An 18,709-nucleotide genomic window follows, 5' to 3' on the forward strand; every position below is an offset into this window, starting at 1 on the left:
AACTGAGTGTGCAACATGCTTACATTTGAAGAAAGCACATTTTCAGTTTAATAATATCAATTGTACAAAATGAAACATTGAGTCAACTGCATGCAACTTGCTATAGCGAAGCCCATGTACTGTATCTCAGTTTATGGACCCAACATGTACTCTTTATGTATGCAGAGGGGAGCTGCTTAAGTGGAAGCCAATGGTCTTAGTCACAAATCAGCCCATCAGCACGCTATCAATACGACTCTAGTTTTCTTTCAGTGAAGCAAAAATTACCCTTTCCAAAGAAAATGGAAAATATGACAAGAATATAAATGGATTGTTCTTTGACTTGATGAACCTGCATCACCTGTGAGTCAAATCTAGTGAATTTAGTTACCTTTCCATCACTGATAAATCAATCCACCTTATCCATGAGCTAACTTGGCGTATTTTATAAGACATATTAATCCATTTAAATGACAAGCCTGGCAACAAAGTCACCATGCAAGTTCTTACCAGTAACTTTCCCTTTCTTCCTTTTGTGGTGAAAAATAAAAATCTCAGCATAAAAATATAAAGTATGCTTTCCTACCATGATATTGGTACCTTATCATTACTTATTTATTCCCAGGCAAAAACTATATTGATATGGAGTTAAAATTGTGAGTACATATCAGTCATTTCTGGTGAAAACAGGACAAGGATGTTTTAATTTTCACACATCAAACATTCAAAATTCAGGGCTAAAATTAACCTTAAGGAACTCTAGTGTAGAAATGAATAGTTACGCCACCCAGACAGTCTTAAACCTGTTATTTGGTGACACCGTGCAATAATCGTACAATTATAGTATATATTAGTGTCTGTGGTCCCAAATTAGACTGATTTTTAAAGACATATTATTCTTCCTGCCCCTTCTCATATTTTACAACATGACATTACCCATCATACTATTAAAGTGAAATATAAAATTATCACATTAAGGGACAGTTAGGACATATTTTTACCAATTAATTGACATTCCCACAGTGTTTGTTCATCACATTGGCATTTGGCTTCCATTTCAGTAAAAACTTTCCTCATAATCAAAACAAGTGTAACCCTCTCTAAACATTGGCACCCTATGTTAAATAGTTTGCATTTGTTTTGAGGCTAGCAAGAGGCTTGTCTTGTTTAATAGTTTATTTTAATAATGGGAAGAATTTATTTTCAGAATGATGCTAGGGATCAATTTTGTAAGACGCTGAGAACTCTGGCCCTAATCCAATAAAACTCTTAAGCATATCTGTAATTCTAAGCATGTGAGTACTTTAGCTGGTCAGTTTCCCCCTCTATAAAATGGGGGTAGTGATACTGCCCTCCTTTGTAAAGTATTTGATAAAAAGTGTTGTATAAAAGAGCTGAGTATTATTGTTGCTCACATACTTAAAGTTATGCACATACTTTAGTGTCTTGCTGAATCAGTGCCTAAATCAGGCATGGATGTGGTCAAAAAGAATTGCTATTTTGGATACAAATACATTTTTGTCAATACTGGATGTGTCTACACTGGGAAATGTTATCATGTTTAAACACGAGTTTTAACTGCTGAGTTAATTAATTAAATGCTAACCATGACTTTGTGGTCAGTGTAGACAAGGATAAGTTTTGGTTTAAAACCTGCTGGAACCCAGCTTTAAGCATGACTAGCTGACATAATGTTGAACATGGTTGGCCCTTGTCTACACTTAATATAGAGTTGTGGCCAGTATTATGTCAGCTAACTTGATTGTTTAAAAAGAAATGTTTAAACATGATAAAATTTTCTAATACAGACAAGCTTCCCCACAGTGTTCAGTAACTCTTTACTTACAAGCCAAAAAGTGGTGGAGAAGAAATCACTATTCTCTGAACTAAAAAGATGTGTAATGTTCCCTGAATAAACACAAAGCAAGGCCCCTTATATATGCAAGCAGTGTTAGCCTATTTCTTCTCCCACATCAACCGACTTCAGAAGAGCAAAGTTATGCTAACACTGAATGCTTTTGGAAATCCCACTTGTACAACTTACTGAGGATGAGTGAAGAGAAGAGAGATGCTATTAAAATACATTTGAAAACAATTTACGTGCCATTCTGTTTTAATAAGGAATTTCATATTTTGGTTACAGAGTACCTAAGCTTCCAGGAGAGGCAGGTCTCTAATAGTAAAACATTATGGTCGTGTGAATTCCCTATGGGGAAGTGGGGCGAATATGCCATATGTCTGTCAGAAAATGATAGCCTCTAGTTAAAGAATGCCTTACCAGAAAAAAACAGCAAGAAGCTGCTGCTTACCAGCATTCAAGGTGATAATGAATCCTATATGGATATATTAAAATATATTTTTAAAAAACCCTATAGCACTCTAAAAACCAGACTTCAAAGCTCAATTTATTTACTTTTTATAGTATGTGGTTTAATATTGAAGATGGGCTGGGGAGAGAAGACCTGTTCTTTCTCTGTGGACCAAAATTTTGTCTTTTTCTCCTGTTTGCCAATCAAGAGTATGAAATCACCTACTACTCTATGTCATTAATTAGGCTATGTTATCTGGTTTTTGCAGTGTTGTAGATGTTTTGGAGCTGTTGGAATGATGTTACATGCCCCCCTATTAAGCGCCCTCATACATCTTGGAATACAATCTTTGAACTTTCATCTCAATTTTGTTGTGCCTCTAAGATGAAAACACTGTACGCATTTAAAAGAAAATAGAGATTTCTCCACAGGGGATCCTAGGATCCTGCTTTCAGGATTCAGCCACATGCCCCCAGTTTCCAGGTTGGAAGTCAGAATATTTCTTCTAGCGTATTTTTCTAATAATTAAAAGCTGGCAGTGTGCAGTCTGCCCCCAAGTAAGGATGTAGTGCAGAGTTGTGTTGCTGAGGAGTAGAGCAGAGACTGAATGGTGATTCAAGGCACTACATATGCCTTAGAATGGCCAGGGATAGCCAGTGGAGAATTCTCTTTGCACAGTGGAACTCTCCGCCCCAACGTAACCGAAGGATTTTCTGTGGCCATGTTCAATATGGAGCTTTCGCCAGTGACAGAAGTTCGAGTAGGCTTACAGCTATTCTAATTTCCACCAGAGCCAGGCAGGATCAGAGAGCCAGCAACCCAGCTTCCTGCGGCTGTCACTCTCTACTATGTCTTAGCATAGCTGGGAGATAGAGAATTGGAACCTCAGTGTTTTTGAAAATGATTTATGAACAACTCCATTTTGGTGAGGAAACTTGCTTTGATGTCTCATGGTTGACATTCTTACACTTAATTTTCATGGAACTCATTTTAAGCCTGTGGTAAAAGTGGCGGGAGGAGGTAACTGCTGGTGATTGCATTCAGAAACAGATTGTTTTGTAGCTATAATGTAAGTGGATTAAGCTCTTCATGCTACCAGAGATAAGGGGTTATGAGTCCAGTCACACATCAAGCTGAGGCCGTGGGTAGGTGGCTGTGGCACATGCAAAAAGATCCAGATTAAAAAATATAATGGAAAAAGGTTTCATGCCTGCGATTACACTCTGATCAACACCACCTTGCACGGATCAGTGTTAAGCCCACTTTCATTAAGAAGCCTTATTAACGACAGTAAAGGAAAGGGTAAACAGCATATTAATGAAATTTGCAGATGATATTAAATGTGAGGTGTTGCAAACACCAGAGACAGTAGAGAAATAACACAAATGGGGCTCAGTGAGGTTAGAAATATAGACAGGAAATTAAACAAATCTTAACGACAACCAAAAGAGCAAGTTAAGAAACTGAAGCGTTAAAAAAAAGAGAGAGAAATGAGTGATACTTGCAAAAAATTAGTGCCTAAAAGTGATCAAGGGATGATAGTGAACAGCAGTGAAATGTGCGGTTTCAGTGCAGTTATGGTGTCAAACAAGTGATGAAGTCAAAAGACTTGTCATTTAAAACAGGAGAAAGCACTTGACATTTGACTCTAAGAAGGAACTCAGCATTGGCAGGAAGATGAACAGGATGATCTAATATCTCTTTCCCTCTTTAATGTTTGCAAGATTATATGACTTTTAAGTCCTGATGGTGGAGCTGTAAATGAAGTCCCATTACAATGAAGGAAATGTTTACTATTCCATTCCAAAGCAAAACCTACCCCAGTTTTATTACTTAAGTCTTATTGGGTAACACTTAGCAATGCTTGTTTCAAGTCCCACATGATCTCTACTATGCCACTTTGGGGGCATAATAATGAGTTGGGTGTTTACACTCAGCTCCTGAAGTTTTGAATAACACATGCAAATGTCAAAGGTCTTGAGACTTGATTTGGATTACCTGCAAATATTTGAATGCCTAAGTGATGTGTTAAGCACCTAAGGATTAATCACTTTCCTATGGGTGAGCATGATAGTGAACATTTAAACATGGAGCTTTATTACCCAAATATGGCAATTTAAATCTGGCAGATTTAAATTTCTGCTATCTGAATTTGATACAGTACTTCTGACTGGTCAGATTTGTGGTAGGAAGCAATTGAAGGAATCAACTGGGATTTTCAGCAGGTTACACAATGTAAAATTCTTGTCAATTTTCAACAGCAGTACAGCATATTAATAGGCCATAAGCATTATTTCAGTGTCACCTGTATATAGCATAGGAGTGCTCTTGTAGAGAAAGGTCTTAAAAATATCTTTTATCATTGTCCAGTTGACAGCTTCACCTAGTGTCACTTTTTCAGAACCCAATTTGGGAGAGCCTTTGTTTTGTTATTTGAATGAGAAAAGTAAAATCTACATGTCTTTTTAATGAGAGTTTCTACCTATGGAAATAATAAAATATGATAGTAAAAGCAGAGGTAATGGATGAGGAGCTGCAACACCTCACAGTTTGATTTCTAGCTATTAAATTAGACTTTTGTGAAAACATATTTATGCAACTGGAGACACGAGGTGAGTGAGGTAATATCTGTTATTGAACCAACTTCTGTTGATGAGAGGAACAAGATTTCACCACACAGAGCTGCTCTTCAGTTCTGGGAAAGGGGCGTGTGTTTGTGTGTGTATAGATCACTTGACCCAGGGCTGAAAAGCGGCCATGTCTGTGGGCGGAACTCGGCTGTCATTGCATAACAACATTAGCAATGTTATACAGCTCATTTGTATCCATTTGAAAATAAAGGAGACATTTAGGCAGGCAGAATGTAATATCAAGTTGTGTGAAACTTTCATAATGACTCCTAAAACCCAACAAAATGATTTCATGTTTTCTTAAACACCTGGAACTTTCACCAGGTCACAACACTGCTCTTTCTAATCTCTCAGTGTCTGAATTTCCCCTTGTTGACCAACACTTGGTCTCTTTCAGCATTGTCCATCAGCTCTTTCTCTCTTGTCCTGTCACTTAGACTTTCTGTGACGTCCCGTCTATTGCACTGATGACTCCTTGTCTGCTTTCAGTTCTCTCCTCCTCTTTCTTTTCTTCCATTGATATTCCATTGATTCTCTTCATCCCTCGCGCTCCTTGACTTTCTTTTTTGTCCCCTTTCCATTCGGAAAGTCTGCTATGCCAACTCCCAGCCCTGCCTCATTCCCCAGCATCTGCTTCCATTCCCGCTTTCCCAGTGCAGACTCTTTGTGGTGGAAATCATAAGACCAAGGCTGACTTCCTCCACTACAAATTCATTCTCTCTTCCTTTAGATCTCCTGTCTTCCTAGCTAAACAACTCTACTTCTCCAACTGCATTGAATCCCATGTCCTCAATCCCAGTCATGTTTTGCTGCCTTTGGCTCACTCCTCAAACTCTTCTGCCTCCACTTCTCTCTCCACCCAGGATCTCACCAATTTCTTCAAAGAGATAATTGACAAAGAATGATACAACCTTCCCTCTCCCCTCCTACAACTCTTCCCTCCTTCTCTCCTGCCACAGACTCAGAAGTTTCTTATCTGCTCTCCTACTCTAATCACTCTACGTGAGCCAATGACCTCCATCCCAACTCTTGATCTTTCTTGTGCCCACCCTCATCCCCTCCCTTACCCATCTCCTTAGTCCTTTGCTCTCCCCTGGCTCTTTCACCTAGAATATGGGCATGCTTTAGTCTCTCCCATTTTAAAATAACCCACCCTTGACTCCACTTGCCTTTCCAAATATTGCCCCTTTTCCCTTTCATTTCTAAGCTCATTGAATGCACTGTTTATCATTACTGTCTGGAGTTCCTCTCCTCAAATTCCATCCTAGACCCTCTCCAATCCAGCTTCTGCCCCTTGTGCTCCACAGAAACCGCTTTCACCAAAATGTACAATTGCCTCTTTCTAGTGGAAGCTCAGAACCTATCCGCCTCCTCCTTGACCTATCAGCCATCTTTAGCACCTTTGGCACAGCTGACCATGGTCTTTGCGAAATCTTGTCCTTGCTCCATGACTCTGTCTTTTCACCTCTCTAATAGTTCCTTCAGTGTGTCCTTTGGAGAACCCCCATAATCTCCCCTCCAGCATTCTGAGGGAATTCCACATGGCTCCATCTTTGGTCCCTTCTCTTCTCCCTCTCTATCTGGGTAAGCTTTTCCACAAACACAAATTCAGCTACCATCTCTATGCTGAGATCTGAGATCTACCTCTCTACTCCAGCTGTCTCCATCTGTCCAAATTCAAGTATTGGTCTGTCTCTGACATTTCCTCATGGATGTCCAACCATCAGCTCAAATTTGAAATGCCTAAAACAGAACTTACTCCTCCCTTCAGGTCCTCCCGACAGCCTCCTGTCTATATCACATGGACAGCACCACCATCCTGCCTGGAATGGTGTCCATATTCTGGGGGTCTGGAATCTTTAGATTCAGATCTCTGTCAAAGTCCTCACATTCAGGCAATACCTTAGTCTTTCAGATTCTTGCTACATAACATCTCTAAGATATAGCCTTTCATATCCATCTACTCAGCTAAAACTCTCATCCAGGCATACATCTCACATCTTGACTACCGCAACACCCTTTTCTCTGGCCTTGACAAATGCGATCATATCCTGCTCGTATGCATTCAGAATGCCTCTGCAAAGATTGTTTTGCTAGCCCATCACTTTGACCATGTCACCTCTCTTTGCATCCCTCCACTGTCTCCCCTTTCTTTATCACGTCAAACATGCTCTACTTGTCTTACTTTAAAAGGCCTTCCCAGACTATCCCTACCCTACCTATCTTCTCTCATTCACTGTGGAGATGTCCACTCCCATCTCCAATTGCCAAGTTGTTTTTAAACAGGAATCTTTGTGTTCTCTCTCAGGCTGCCCCTCATGCTTTGGAGAAGCTCCTCATAAACATCTGGAAAGCTACCTCGTAAACCTCCTTCAAATCCCTCCTCCAAACTTTCCTTTTACCATGGTGCCTACAAAAAGCTGACAACACTTAGGCTTCTGGTGTGCTGAGGCCACAGCCTGCCATGTTGACCAATAGTGGCTCATTGTTTCCTTGTTCTCACTATTTGTCTATCTGTTGTCTTTTGTTTTACACTTGCAGCGATTTGGGGCAGTTCCCATCTTTTCTTCTGTGTTTGTACAGTGTCTAGCACAGCAGGGTCCTGGTCTATGACAAGGGCTCAAAGTTGCTAGAGTAATACTAAGTGTGATGGGGTACATAAAACTTACTCTACTACAGCCCCGAAGGGGTTCCAGCACAGAGTAGCTGTGGCTATTTGGTTCACCAGCAAGAATTGAGGTGAGAGAAGATAGGGTGGCTGGAGAAGCTGAGAACTACCCTGCATCAGCAGCATACTTACAGAGAGTTGCCCAAGATGTAGGATCAGAAGCCCTGGTTGGATTGGAGTGAGACTGCTGAGGTGTGGGGAGTTGAAGTCGTAAGGGGTTACTCCTTCCCCTATGCTCCTTGAGCTGAAGGAGAACTGTACTCCTTGCTTCCAGGTCCAGGCCGAATATGACATAAGTATTTGAGATTAGCGGGAGTTGAACTAAGAGGCTATGGTCATAAAGATCTGGTGTATTCCCAAGGAATCCATGACCAGATGAAAGGGGCTGAACTCCCCTCAGAAGTTCACAAACCTTTTGTGCAGCTGGGGCTGAGTTGTGGGGGCCAGGGAGGGATTTGTGGTTTTGTGTGCAAGCCATGCATAATTTGGCAGCGTCACATGGTTTCAACCTTAAACAAGACCTAACTCATCAGTCTTTTATCTACCATTTGAGTTTTAGCATTTGTGTGAGCCCAAATATCACAGCAAAACTTAGGAGGTACAATCCACTGAACATTTATCAGCTAAAACTGCTGAATTGTGCCCAGCTCTGATATTTACCTAAGGTGAAATTTATATGGACACTGGGAGCTAACATCCTAACTCTTGCAAAAACATCAGGGCTTCAGGTTTACATCTCCATTGAAACATGACACCTACAATAGTACAGTATCTTAAGCGTGCTTTCTGAAGAGCCCCATGCAGCAACGTCTCTGGAATTATGTGCCTCTTTCAGAACCAGCCTTGATTAACTTACAGTCACAGCCCAAAGTGGTATCAGTTAGTCTTTCATAATTTGTGTTATTTTTTAATCTAAATATGCAAAAAAAGAAGAGTTAATCTAGTCAGATTTATAAAGGAAGACCTCAGATTAGTTATGTTCCTTGCAGAACAAGCTTCTAGTACATGTATCCTCATTTTGCCATTGCAGATTTGCATTTGCCATCAGAGTGCATGTTGTGTTTCCTTGTCCATGACTTCACAAGTGTGCATTAAAAACTAATATCCTAGATGGATAATGGAAAGCAATGCCACACTTAATGAGCTTTCCTTGATTTATCATCTGACATTACTGCATTTTGAGAGCTATACGCTTCATAAGTTTTCCAGGTGGTTTATTTCATGCATGCAGCTGTTCTTTGCTCTGTTTCCCTGCCTTGCATTAAAGTCTTTGATTCTGATTGGTAGAACCCCCCTGATTGCTGCAGGCGTGATTGGTGGACTCTTTATCATCATCATTGTGGGCCTGACGTTTGCCGTTTATGTTCGGCGGAAAAGCATCAAAAAGAAGAGGGCCTTGCGGAGGTTCCTGGAGACTGAGGTGAGGATATTTTCTGTTGTACCTCTCAGAAAAGCTGAATATTTGAAAAGATGCAGAGTATTTCTCTACTTTTTTTCACATAATATATTAGGGTTCTAATCCAATGCCCACTGAGTCCCTGGAAATACTGCCATAGACTGGACTTATTGTATAGTGTGAATGAAGCTATTCTAGGATATTAGTTTTCTGTTGATACATCCAGAGGTGCTGACTTTCTGATTTCCCAGGAGTGCTCGGACCCTCAACTCCATCCCAGGCCCCGCCCCCACTCCACCCCTTCCCCCAAGATCCTGCCTCTTCCTGCTGTGCCCCTCCCCTGCCTCTTCCCACCCCATTCCACCCCTTCCTCCAAGTGTGCCTCTTCCTCGCACTTCCTCTCCCTGCTCCCACTCCTTCCCCCCCCCAGCGCCTCCTGCCCTCCACTGAACAGCTGATATTTAGTGTGGGAGGGGGAAGAGCTGATTGGCAAGGCCCATTGGTGGGTGCTGAGCACCCACTATATTTTTCTGTGGGTGATCTGGGTTGGAGCACCCACGGAGTCAGCACCTATGAATATATTAATTCATATATTTTAATGATAAGGGAGCATTTTGATCATCTTGTCTGACATACATGTCTCAATCCTGTTCCCAGCAGAAATTAGGCCCTGATTCATCTAATCACTTAATCATATATTCAAAACCCATAGAAGTCAGTGGTCAGACTCCAGTTGTCTTCAGTGGACTTTGCATCAGGCCCTTGGTGAAAGCGAATGGTGTTAATCACATGCGTAGGTGCCGGAACTCTCATTTATTACATGTTTGTGCAGTGGGTAAGACAATGTGGCCTCAACCTGTTCGAGGCCTGTAGATACAATATAAATAATAACAAAATTGCTTTGCTGAATTGGGAACTTACGCCTCAAACTTCCATTGAATCAGAAGGGAACTGGACTGGGCCCATAGTCCCACTGGCAAAAAAGTGAGACGGAGCCATAGAACAAACTATTTGGGCTCAATGTAGTCTGCCTACCATCTTGGCTTCACTAATGGGGGGAAAAAACAAGTCCCAGTGCTCTTCAGAAGCTTATTTTTGATTGGAAGTGCATATTTGATCATCAGTAAAGTTTAATCTTAAATTTTCAGCTATAAATGAAGGTTGACACGGGAGCTCCTAAACTCTATATGTCTGACACACTTTCAGAGAAGCATAGTACAGACAGATCCTTCTAAAGAAAAAAAAAAGTTTAGGAAAACCAACAGTCATTGGTCATCTGATTCCATTGTGTTACAATTGGTGTCATTAAGGTCTTGCTCCTATTCCCATTGAATTCAGTGGTGTGAGATTGATCCCAAATGACTTCCATAGCAACACTGTGTTTTCATTAAGCTTCTTCCTGAATGGCTGCAACTCTAACCTGTGCCATCCCCAGTTGGCAACCATCCCCAAGGGACTGCCCAGTGGCTGAGCACTTGTGACAGTTGCTATCTTGTCTGAGACACCATGGAGTGAACCAGGGACATCCACAGCTAAAAGTATGAGTTGCTATAGCTTGAGCTAAAGAGCCAGGCTTTTTAGCTGAGGTCTGTAACAGATCCATAATCTCTGCAGATCAACACACACTGATCAATGGGTTACACCTCCACTCTTGTTATATCTCCTTCTTGCTGCTCTCCACCTGAGTGTGCCCCTGTGCTGGTCAGCTGTTGGGGAGGGTGATAGGAGTAAGGTATACCAACTCTTCATCTTCTAGGGATGGCCTTAGACTGAGAGAATCCCTGGCATGGGTGAAACTCCAGATTCCATCTCCTTTGCACTGCCAGGGCAGCACAAAGGGGAAGAGGAATTATTTGGGGGAAAGTTCTGTGGGAATCTATGAAGTGAACCAGAAATTGTGGCCCTGTGTGTGTTCACCTTCTCCCATAGCTGTATTTTTTTTTTTTAACATTTGGCCTACATCTTGCACCATAATGAGTATTGAAAAGTAAACTATATTGGGGGGAAGAGGGAAGCAAACTATGAAAATATCGCTGTCAAACTCTTCGCACTCACTTGGCTTGTTGCTGTTTGTTTTTGTTATGTATTTTCTTAAAGTACTTTTAAAAAGTAATTTCCAGCTACTGGTATTTCTACTTGCACCAAAGCAGTTTGTTCAGCTAACGAAATAGTCCATGATGCTCATAGAAGCATGATAATAGTGTCCAAACTGAAGAGCACCATGCACTTAGACTTGTAAACAGACACTTTGAAATACTGCAGTGATTTCAAAGCAATTTGAGTAGGAGTAGCCCTTAATTATTTTCCTTATCCTGAGAGAGGACAGGCTATTTGTCAGTGTTTAGAGTATTGTCCTTTTCATTTATTTTTTCATTTATTTTTAAATAAACATTGTTTTTTAGTCAAAGGCTGTATGTCGCTGAGATCGGATGACTTTTTGATTGAGCATACATACTGTTGTTCTTCATTCACAAACTTTACTGGATCATAATTCACAACGTACCAGTGCTTGCAATAAATTAGTTGCGGCTGTAAATTCTTGTTCCACTGCAGATGTTTTCTGCTTCTGAAAAAGCTGCCCTCCTTTAAGGCATAACTAAAGATTAGAACAGTGGTTTTGAAACTTTAACAGCCTGCGAACCCCTTTCACTAAAATGTCAAGTCTCATGAACCCCCTCCTAAAACTGAATATTTCCAGGGATTTTCTCCCTTATCTCAGCAAAACTTATAAAAGCAGTGATCTTGGAAATATAAAACTTGTATGTATGACATGCTTATTACACAGCATTTATTAATTATTATTTATCATTAAAGTATTTTTATTACATTATGAAAATGGCAACACTTTTGTAGCTTGTATCGCTTTTGATTAAGCCTGTTATAAGACAAGGCTCCTATCAGAGGCATCAGTAGAAAAAAGGGGCACAAGGGCAAAGCCTCCATGCACCCTGGGGGCAGGAGGAGCACCGCTGGAAAAGTGGGGGGGCCCACAAGGGAGGGGGCACCGACGCGGGGGCAGCATGTGACCCTTGTTGCCCCCACTCCCCGCGTACTGGCGCTTCTGGCTCCTATGTTTCATCAAGGAGTATCAGATGTGAAAGAGCAGGAAGGTATTTAAGATGCCATCTCAAAGAGTTCCTCCTACACAAGCATTCAGGTCTTGAGGAGTCCAGGCAAACAATGCGTGTACAACAAAGCTTAAACTTGTTCTTCATAATAATTTAAAAACAATACTAGCAGCCTATTTAGTTTTAAAAACAGCAAAAAGTATCCACCTCTCTTTCTATTTTGTATAAGGAGTCTTGAAGTTTAAATCTCCTCAGTGTGATAGATATGCTTGCTTTGATCTGCTTAGCTCTTGGAAGTTCCCCATGCTGCTCGGGGTCCCTGTGGACAGCTCTGTCCACCATTAGGGATTTTTTTCCCCAAGAACCCCATGTAACATTTCATGAACCCCGCAGGGATTCATGAACCTCAGTTTGCGAACCACTGGCTTAGAGCAATGAGCCTTACCCGCAAAAAGAGGATAAGAATTTGATGAATCAATAAGTCACCATTATTCAATAGCAAAACAGCCACTTTTAAAGGGCACTAAAATTGCCAAAAATAGAATATGGTGCACTGATAATAAACGCTGTGTTTCCATCAGATAGAAAACATTTATATTGCTGCAATTAGCAAAAGTCATTGGGGACATATTGTGACACTGATTCAGTTTCCAGTTCCTAATGCCATCATGCAGCCCCTAGCGGAAATTATGTACTCCCCTAGAATCCTGCAGCTGCTTTCTGTTGGTTTTTTATTGACCTTGACTGGTTTCAGTTGAAGAATCGATAGCCCTGGCACCACTAGATTCATTGCTTTATTCTAATAACTAGTTAGCCAACTGGACTGAGTAGGAACCAGATGAACATTTTCAATAGGGATTCTCACGAGGTCTTCCTGTGTCCAGTGCCTAATCCAGATGGATTTTGATTTGCAGCTGGTGGAGCCCTTGACCCCAAGTGGCACAGCACCCAACCAAGCACAGCTTCGCATCCTGAAGGAAACTGAGCTAAAGCGAGTCAAGGTCCTTGGCTCTGGGGCCTTTGGAACCGTATATAAGGCAAGTATCTTCACTAAACAGCATTGTTTGGCCTTATTTCTGTTTTGAACCCTACGGATCACTGAAAGTGTTACATCGCAGTGTGGGACCCAGCTCTTGTCTATACAACAGATGGGCTTGAAACATAATCCACAGCCTGTCCAGGGAGTTCATCTCTGGGTATGATGATGCATCTTGAGTACACCTCTAGTTTCATCTGCTGATTTCAGCTTCACTTGGTAAAGACACAAACATTACTCCATGTAGAGAAAAATAGTGTCACACACAAACATACAAACATGACAAACATACAGGATAGATAGTCTTGAGGTTAAAGAACAGGAACGGGATTTTGTGGTTCTATTTGTTACTCAGTAACTGACATAATGTGCACATTGTGCAAGCCAGTTAATTTCTATACCTCATTTGACCAAGCTGTAAAATGGGTATAAAAATAATAATCTCCCTTATATAATAATAGCACCATAATCAGCTAAGCTTTGATCCTTTCGCCATTAAAAACAATGGCAAATCTCCTTTAAGATTTATTGAGCACTTCAGATTCCACAGTTTAAAGGTCATAGTTAAAGTACTTAGAAGCACTAAATAGAGTTGGTTGAAAAAGAAGAGGGGGAAAATCACATTTTCAACATTTTGTAATTAAACTTGTGATGAAATTGCAAAATTCCAAGAAAATTGACCAGCACCTATATATAATTAAGGCTAAGATTTTATCATGGTTATTTTTAGTAAAAGTCACGGGCAATAAACAAAAATTCATGGAGCCCGTGATCTGTCCGTTACTTTACTAAAAATAACCAGGGGGCAGGGCTAGGTAGGGGGGAGAAATGGAGCCACATATGCGGGGGGACTGGCAGGCTGAGCCCCCTGCCATGGTGGGGAGCAGAGCCCTGACTCCAGCAGCTGCAGTGGCAGGCGCAGCCATGGGGGGCACATGGCCCCCACTCCATCGCTGGCCACAGCTGCAGGACAGGGATGCATGGCCCTGACTGCAGCTCCTGGCAAGCCCCAGCTGCAGCAGGCGGGGTGTGGGAGGAGCACACAGCCCTGGGAAGCTGCAAGTTGGGCCTATGGCCTCCAAGGCAGCTGCCGTGCAGGGGCGCGTTGTTCCGGCTGCAGCTTGCGGCAGAAGCCACAGGGCTGAGGTGCGTGGCCCCAGCTGAAGCCCCCGCCAAGCCTAGGATGCCATGGGGCTGGGGCACACAGCCCTGCCTGCAGCCTACATCGGAAGCGGCGGGGCTGGAGCTGCAGCATCCTGGTACCATCCAGCCCCAGTTGCAGAGCGGGGTGCACAGTCCCGCCTCCTCCTCCTGAAGCGCTGGAAGTCATGGAGGTGCAGTAAAGTCATGGAACTGTGACTGCCGTGACCTCCGTGACTAAATCGTAGCCTTACCTATATCATCTGAAAAGATGTGGGGGAGTGTGAGAACTGGTGGGGGGAGAATCCTTGTTTTTTCCTTTCTTTCCAATTTTGAAATTTCATCCACATTTCTAAATTCCCAAAATGTTGTTGACTCTAGTGCTAAGTACGGTTCTCGCTAAATGTCTCGCTTGTTCCTTTTCCCACATACATACAAGTAGAATGTACGTACTCCTAGGCATGCTTGAGCTGTGATCAGTGCCGGTTTAGCTATACTCCAACATCACAATCACCGAGAAAGCTGGGAAGGGGAAAAATGTTTCTTATAATTACGGAACAAAGCACAGACAACATGAGATGTTGAAAAGTAAAAATTAGCTGCTCTCAAGCTCAGTTTAAAGCTTAAGTGTACTTTTCACTGGAGAAAATATGTTTCGCAGAAGGGGTCATTGATCTTAGCATATCATAGTACAGTCCATGCGTGATGTGTAAGATCCAGAGCTTGTGTGACCCTGCCCTCCCCAGTCTCCTGTAACACCACTATCAATGGCAGTTTGCTCCAGAGGCCTGGCAAGGAGGCAGAAATTGCTCCTGGGAGTGTCTCCCCTCCTCTGCCCAGCTGTTCCAGATCAGTCAATAACTGTCCCCTCACCCACCCAACAGGGACAGAGAGATGAACAGAGCCCAGTACAGGCTCCTTGTGGAAGTGGAGAAGAGACATGTAGGCAGGAGCAACAGAGGTCAGAGCCAGGTGGCTGCAGCTATGGGACAGAAAGGAACAAGGGCTGTGCTTCTGCAATGTGGCTGTCATGGTATCTTTCCCCAATCTGAACCTTAGAGTCCAAAAAAATGGGGTACCAGCATGAATTCCTCTAAGCTTAATTACCAGCTTAGATCTGATAAGCTGCCACCAATCAGGACTTGGAGTGCCTGATAAATTCTGGTCTCCCCAAAACCTTCCCTGGGGACCCCAAGACCCAAATTCCTTCATTTACAGCAAAGAGGAAAAACCATTTCCCTTCCCCTCCTTTCTTCCTCCCAGATCTTTCCCACCTGGGTACACCAGGAGATCACCATGCTTCAAACTCCTTGAATCACACACAGAGAAATCAGGTTTCTCCTCCTTTCTCCCCCGTCCCCCAGGTTTTCCTCCCTGGGTTATCCTGGAGATAAACAGTGATTCAAACTCCTTGAATCTTAAAACAGAGGGATTCTACCTCCACCCCTCCCCTCTTCCCTTCACCCAGAGGCAATAGAGATTCAAGCACCATGAATCTAAAACAAAGAGAAATTTACCTTTCCCCCCTCTCCTCTCTCTCTCCCACCAAGTCCCTGGTGAGTACAGACTCAATACCTTCGTATTACAAGGGGTAAAAATCAATTAGGTCTTTAAAAGAGTTTTATAAAAGACAGAAAGAGTAAAGATAATCACTGTAAATTCAAGATGGATATTACAGGGTCTTTCAGCTTATAAACACTAGAAGAAACCTCCCCCCCAGCACAATACAAATTAAACTACTTCCGCAAACTACACATTTGCAAATAAAGAAAAACAATTAAAAAGACTAAATCAGCCTTTATCCTGATACTTACTAGAATTAGAACAGAAGAGATTTTTTTTAGAAAGATTGGAGGAATCTGCTTACGTCTGGTCCCTCCCAGACCCCAGAGAGAACCCAGACAGAGAACAAAGAAAACACACACAAAAGCTTCCCTCCACCCAGATTTGAAAGTATCTTGTCTCCTGATTGGTCCTCTGGTCAGGTGTTGCAGGTCACTGTTTGTTAACCCTTTACAGGTGAAAGAGATATTAACCCTTAGCTATCTGTTTATGACAATGGCAAACACCACCTTACACTGGGTAGTTGCGATAGGAAATAGGGCCCAGGGTGCTAGAGCCAGAAAGGAACCCAGCCAAGCTCTCTGCTGCCGATAGCCATTCAAAGTAAGTTGAGGCCTACCCAAATTGACATTCCTAATACACCACTGGTTGGAAGCAATGCCGAGCAAAGGAACATGTACAGTTCTGTGTGTCATGGGTGTGCTGACATTACTGAGCAGAAATGGCTGAACAAAGAGTTTTCATGTCAAGATGGTTCATTTATGCTACAGTTTTGTCTTTGAAATTCCAATACAGAGAATGTATCCAGCGGGGCCCTCCAGGGATCTGTCCTGGGTCTGTTACTAGTCAATATTTTCATTAATGACTTGGATCATAGTGTGGAAAATGTGTTTATAAAATTTGTGGATGACACCAAGCTGGGAAGGGTTGCAAGCACTTTGGAGGACAGGGTTAGATTTCAAAACAGCCCTGACAAATTAGAGAAGTGATCTGAAATCAATAAGACACAATTCAATAAAGACAAGTGCAAAGTACTGCATTTAGGAAGGAAAAACCAAATGCACTGCTATAAAATGGGAAATGGCGGGCTAGGCAGTAAGATTGCTGAAGGGGATCTGGGAGTTAGAGTGGACCAGAAATTGGCTATGAGCCAACATATGCAGATGCATAAAAGGCTAATATCATTCTGGGGTGTATTAATAGGACTGTCTTATGTAAGACACAGGAGGTGATTGTCCTGCTCTACTTGGCGCTGGTGAGGCCTCATCTGGAGCACTGTGTCCAGTTCTGGGCACAACATTTTAAGAAAAATGTGGATAAATTGGAGAGAGTCCAGAGGAGAGCAACAAAAAGAATAAAGTTTAGAAAACCTGATCTGTGACGAAAGGTTAAAAAAACCTGGGCCTGTTTAGTCCTGAGAAAAAAAGACTGAGTGGGGAACTGAGAAGAGGCTTCAAATATATTCAGGGCAGTTATAAAGAAGACAGTTTGTTCCCCATGGCCAGTGAAGGTAGGACAAGAAATAATCAGCTATATCTGCAGCAAGGAAGATTTAGGTTAGATATTAGGAGAAATCTTTGTAACTCTAAGAGTAGCTAAGCTCTGGAATAAGCTTCGAAGGGAGTGGGATGGAATCCCCATCACTGGAGGTTTTTAAGAACAGGTTGGACAAATACCTGTCAGGGATGGTCTGGGTTTGCTTAGTCCTACCTCAGTTCAGGGGGTTGGACTAGATGACCTCTTGAGGTCCCTTCCTGCCCTACATTGCTATGATTCAATGTACTTACTCTGTGTGTTTTGAGTTCTAATGTTCCTTGCTGAATTGGATATTGTATAATGAAAAGAAGCCTAGCCATGGAGAAAGATTTAACAACTAGTGTGGAGTTAATTTTTGTATCTTTTTTTCCCTAGGGTATTTGGGTTCCTGAAGGAGAAACAGTAAAGATTCCTGTGGCTATTAAAATCCTTAATGAGACGACTGGTCCCAAGGCAAATGTGGAGTTCATGGATGTAAGTAAGAGGTGTACAGCCTCTCTGACTGTGCCTAAATATAACATGCTAGTGCTGACACTGGAAACAAGTCAGTCTGTAATCCTCCCAAACTTAAAGGTAATTTTCTGCCTCTGTTTTTTTTCTTTTCTTTATATTTCAGTGTTAAGCGGATGCCTGTATAAAGGCTCTAGGTACCCTGAAACTTAATTAAGTCTGTGTCTATGCTACGATTCCTGTGCTCATGTACGCATATTTGTGCTAGCTCGTATCTACCTAGCATGTATATAAATAGCAGTGTAATCATGGTACCACGGGCAGCAGCGTAAAGTATAAAAGCCACCTAAAAGCAGTGGGTACGTCCTGGGTAGAGCTCGGCCATGCCTCTGCCGCCGCTACCCATGTTACCATGGCTATTTATCCTTGTGCTAGCTAGCTGAGAGCTATCGCGAGTATATGCACACAAGCAGGGGAATCCGCTCCTAGCATAGACATAGCCTGATGTTACAACACAGTACCCTCAGTAGCAACAGAGTCAGGTTTTGTATAGAACCCTTGACTGTCCCGCACCTCCCCCCTGTAATTTGAGGAACTTATCCTCATCCATCTCTATACGGCAATCTTCAAAAGTAAGGCTTACAACATTAGATGTGTTAAATCAGCCGCACTCCAGGGAAGCCAGTGCAGGTAGGCAGGTATACACCAGCAGAGGACCTGCCCCTAAACATTTATCATACCGAGGTCATTATAGAAAACTACCCCAGAACATTGAGGTAAAGCCAATTGCCACAATATGGAAAGGGCTAGATTCTCCAGTCTGGCCTTACAATGCCTGGAGGTAGCCAGTGGACAACTCCCTTTACGCAGAGGTAGTCTCCACTGGGGCGCTGTCTTCCCTGCTCCCTTAGAGGAATGGGGGTAGGGCATGTGT

The 18,709-nt window shown here is 42.3% G+C and overlaps 1 protein-coding gene across 1 annotated transcript in view; it reads left to right on the forward strand.

The window, feature by feature from the left end:
* Positions 1 to 18,709, forward strand: part of ERBB4 (erb-b2 receptor tyrosine kinase 4) — a 1,039,775-nt gene that overhangs the window by 833,896 nt on the left and 187,170 nt on the right. Inside the window, exons 17-19 of the mRNA XM_075069950.1 lie at positions 8,874 to 9,006; positions 12,965 to 13,087; positions 17,701 to 17,799. Coding sequence (XP_074926051.1) covers positions 8,874 to 9,006; positions 12,965 to 13,087; positions 17,701 to 17,799 — 355 coding nt within the window. The remainder of the gene's footprint in view (positions 1 to 8,873; positions 9,007 to 12,964; positions 13,088 to 17,700; positions 17,800 to 18,709) is intronic.

This window comes from Chelonoidis abingdonii, chromosome 10 (genome assembly GCF_003597395.2).
Source record: "Chelonoidis abingdonii isolate Lonesome George chromosome 10, CheloAbing_2.0, whole genome shotgun sequence".
Lineage (NCBI taxonomy): Eukaryota > Metazoa > Chordata > Testudines > Testudinidae > Chelonoidis > Chelonoidis abingdonii.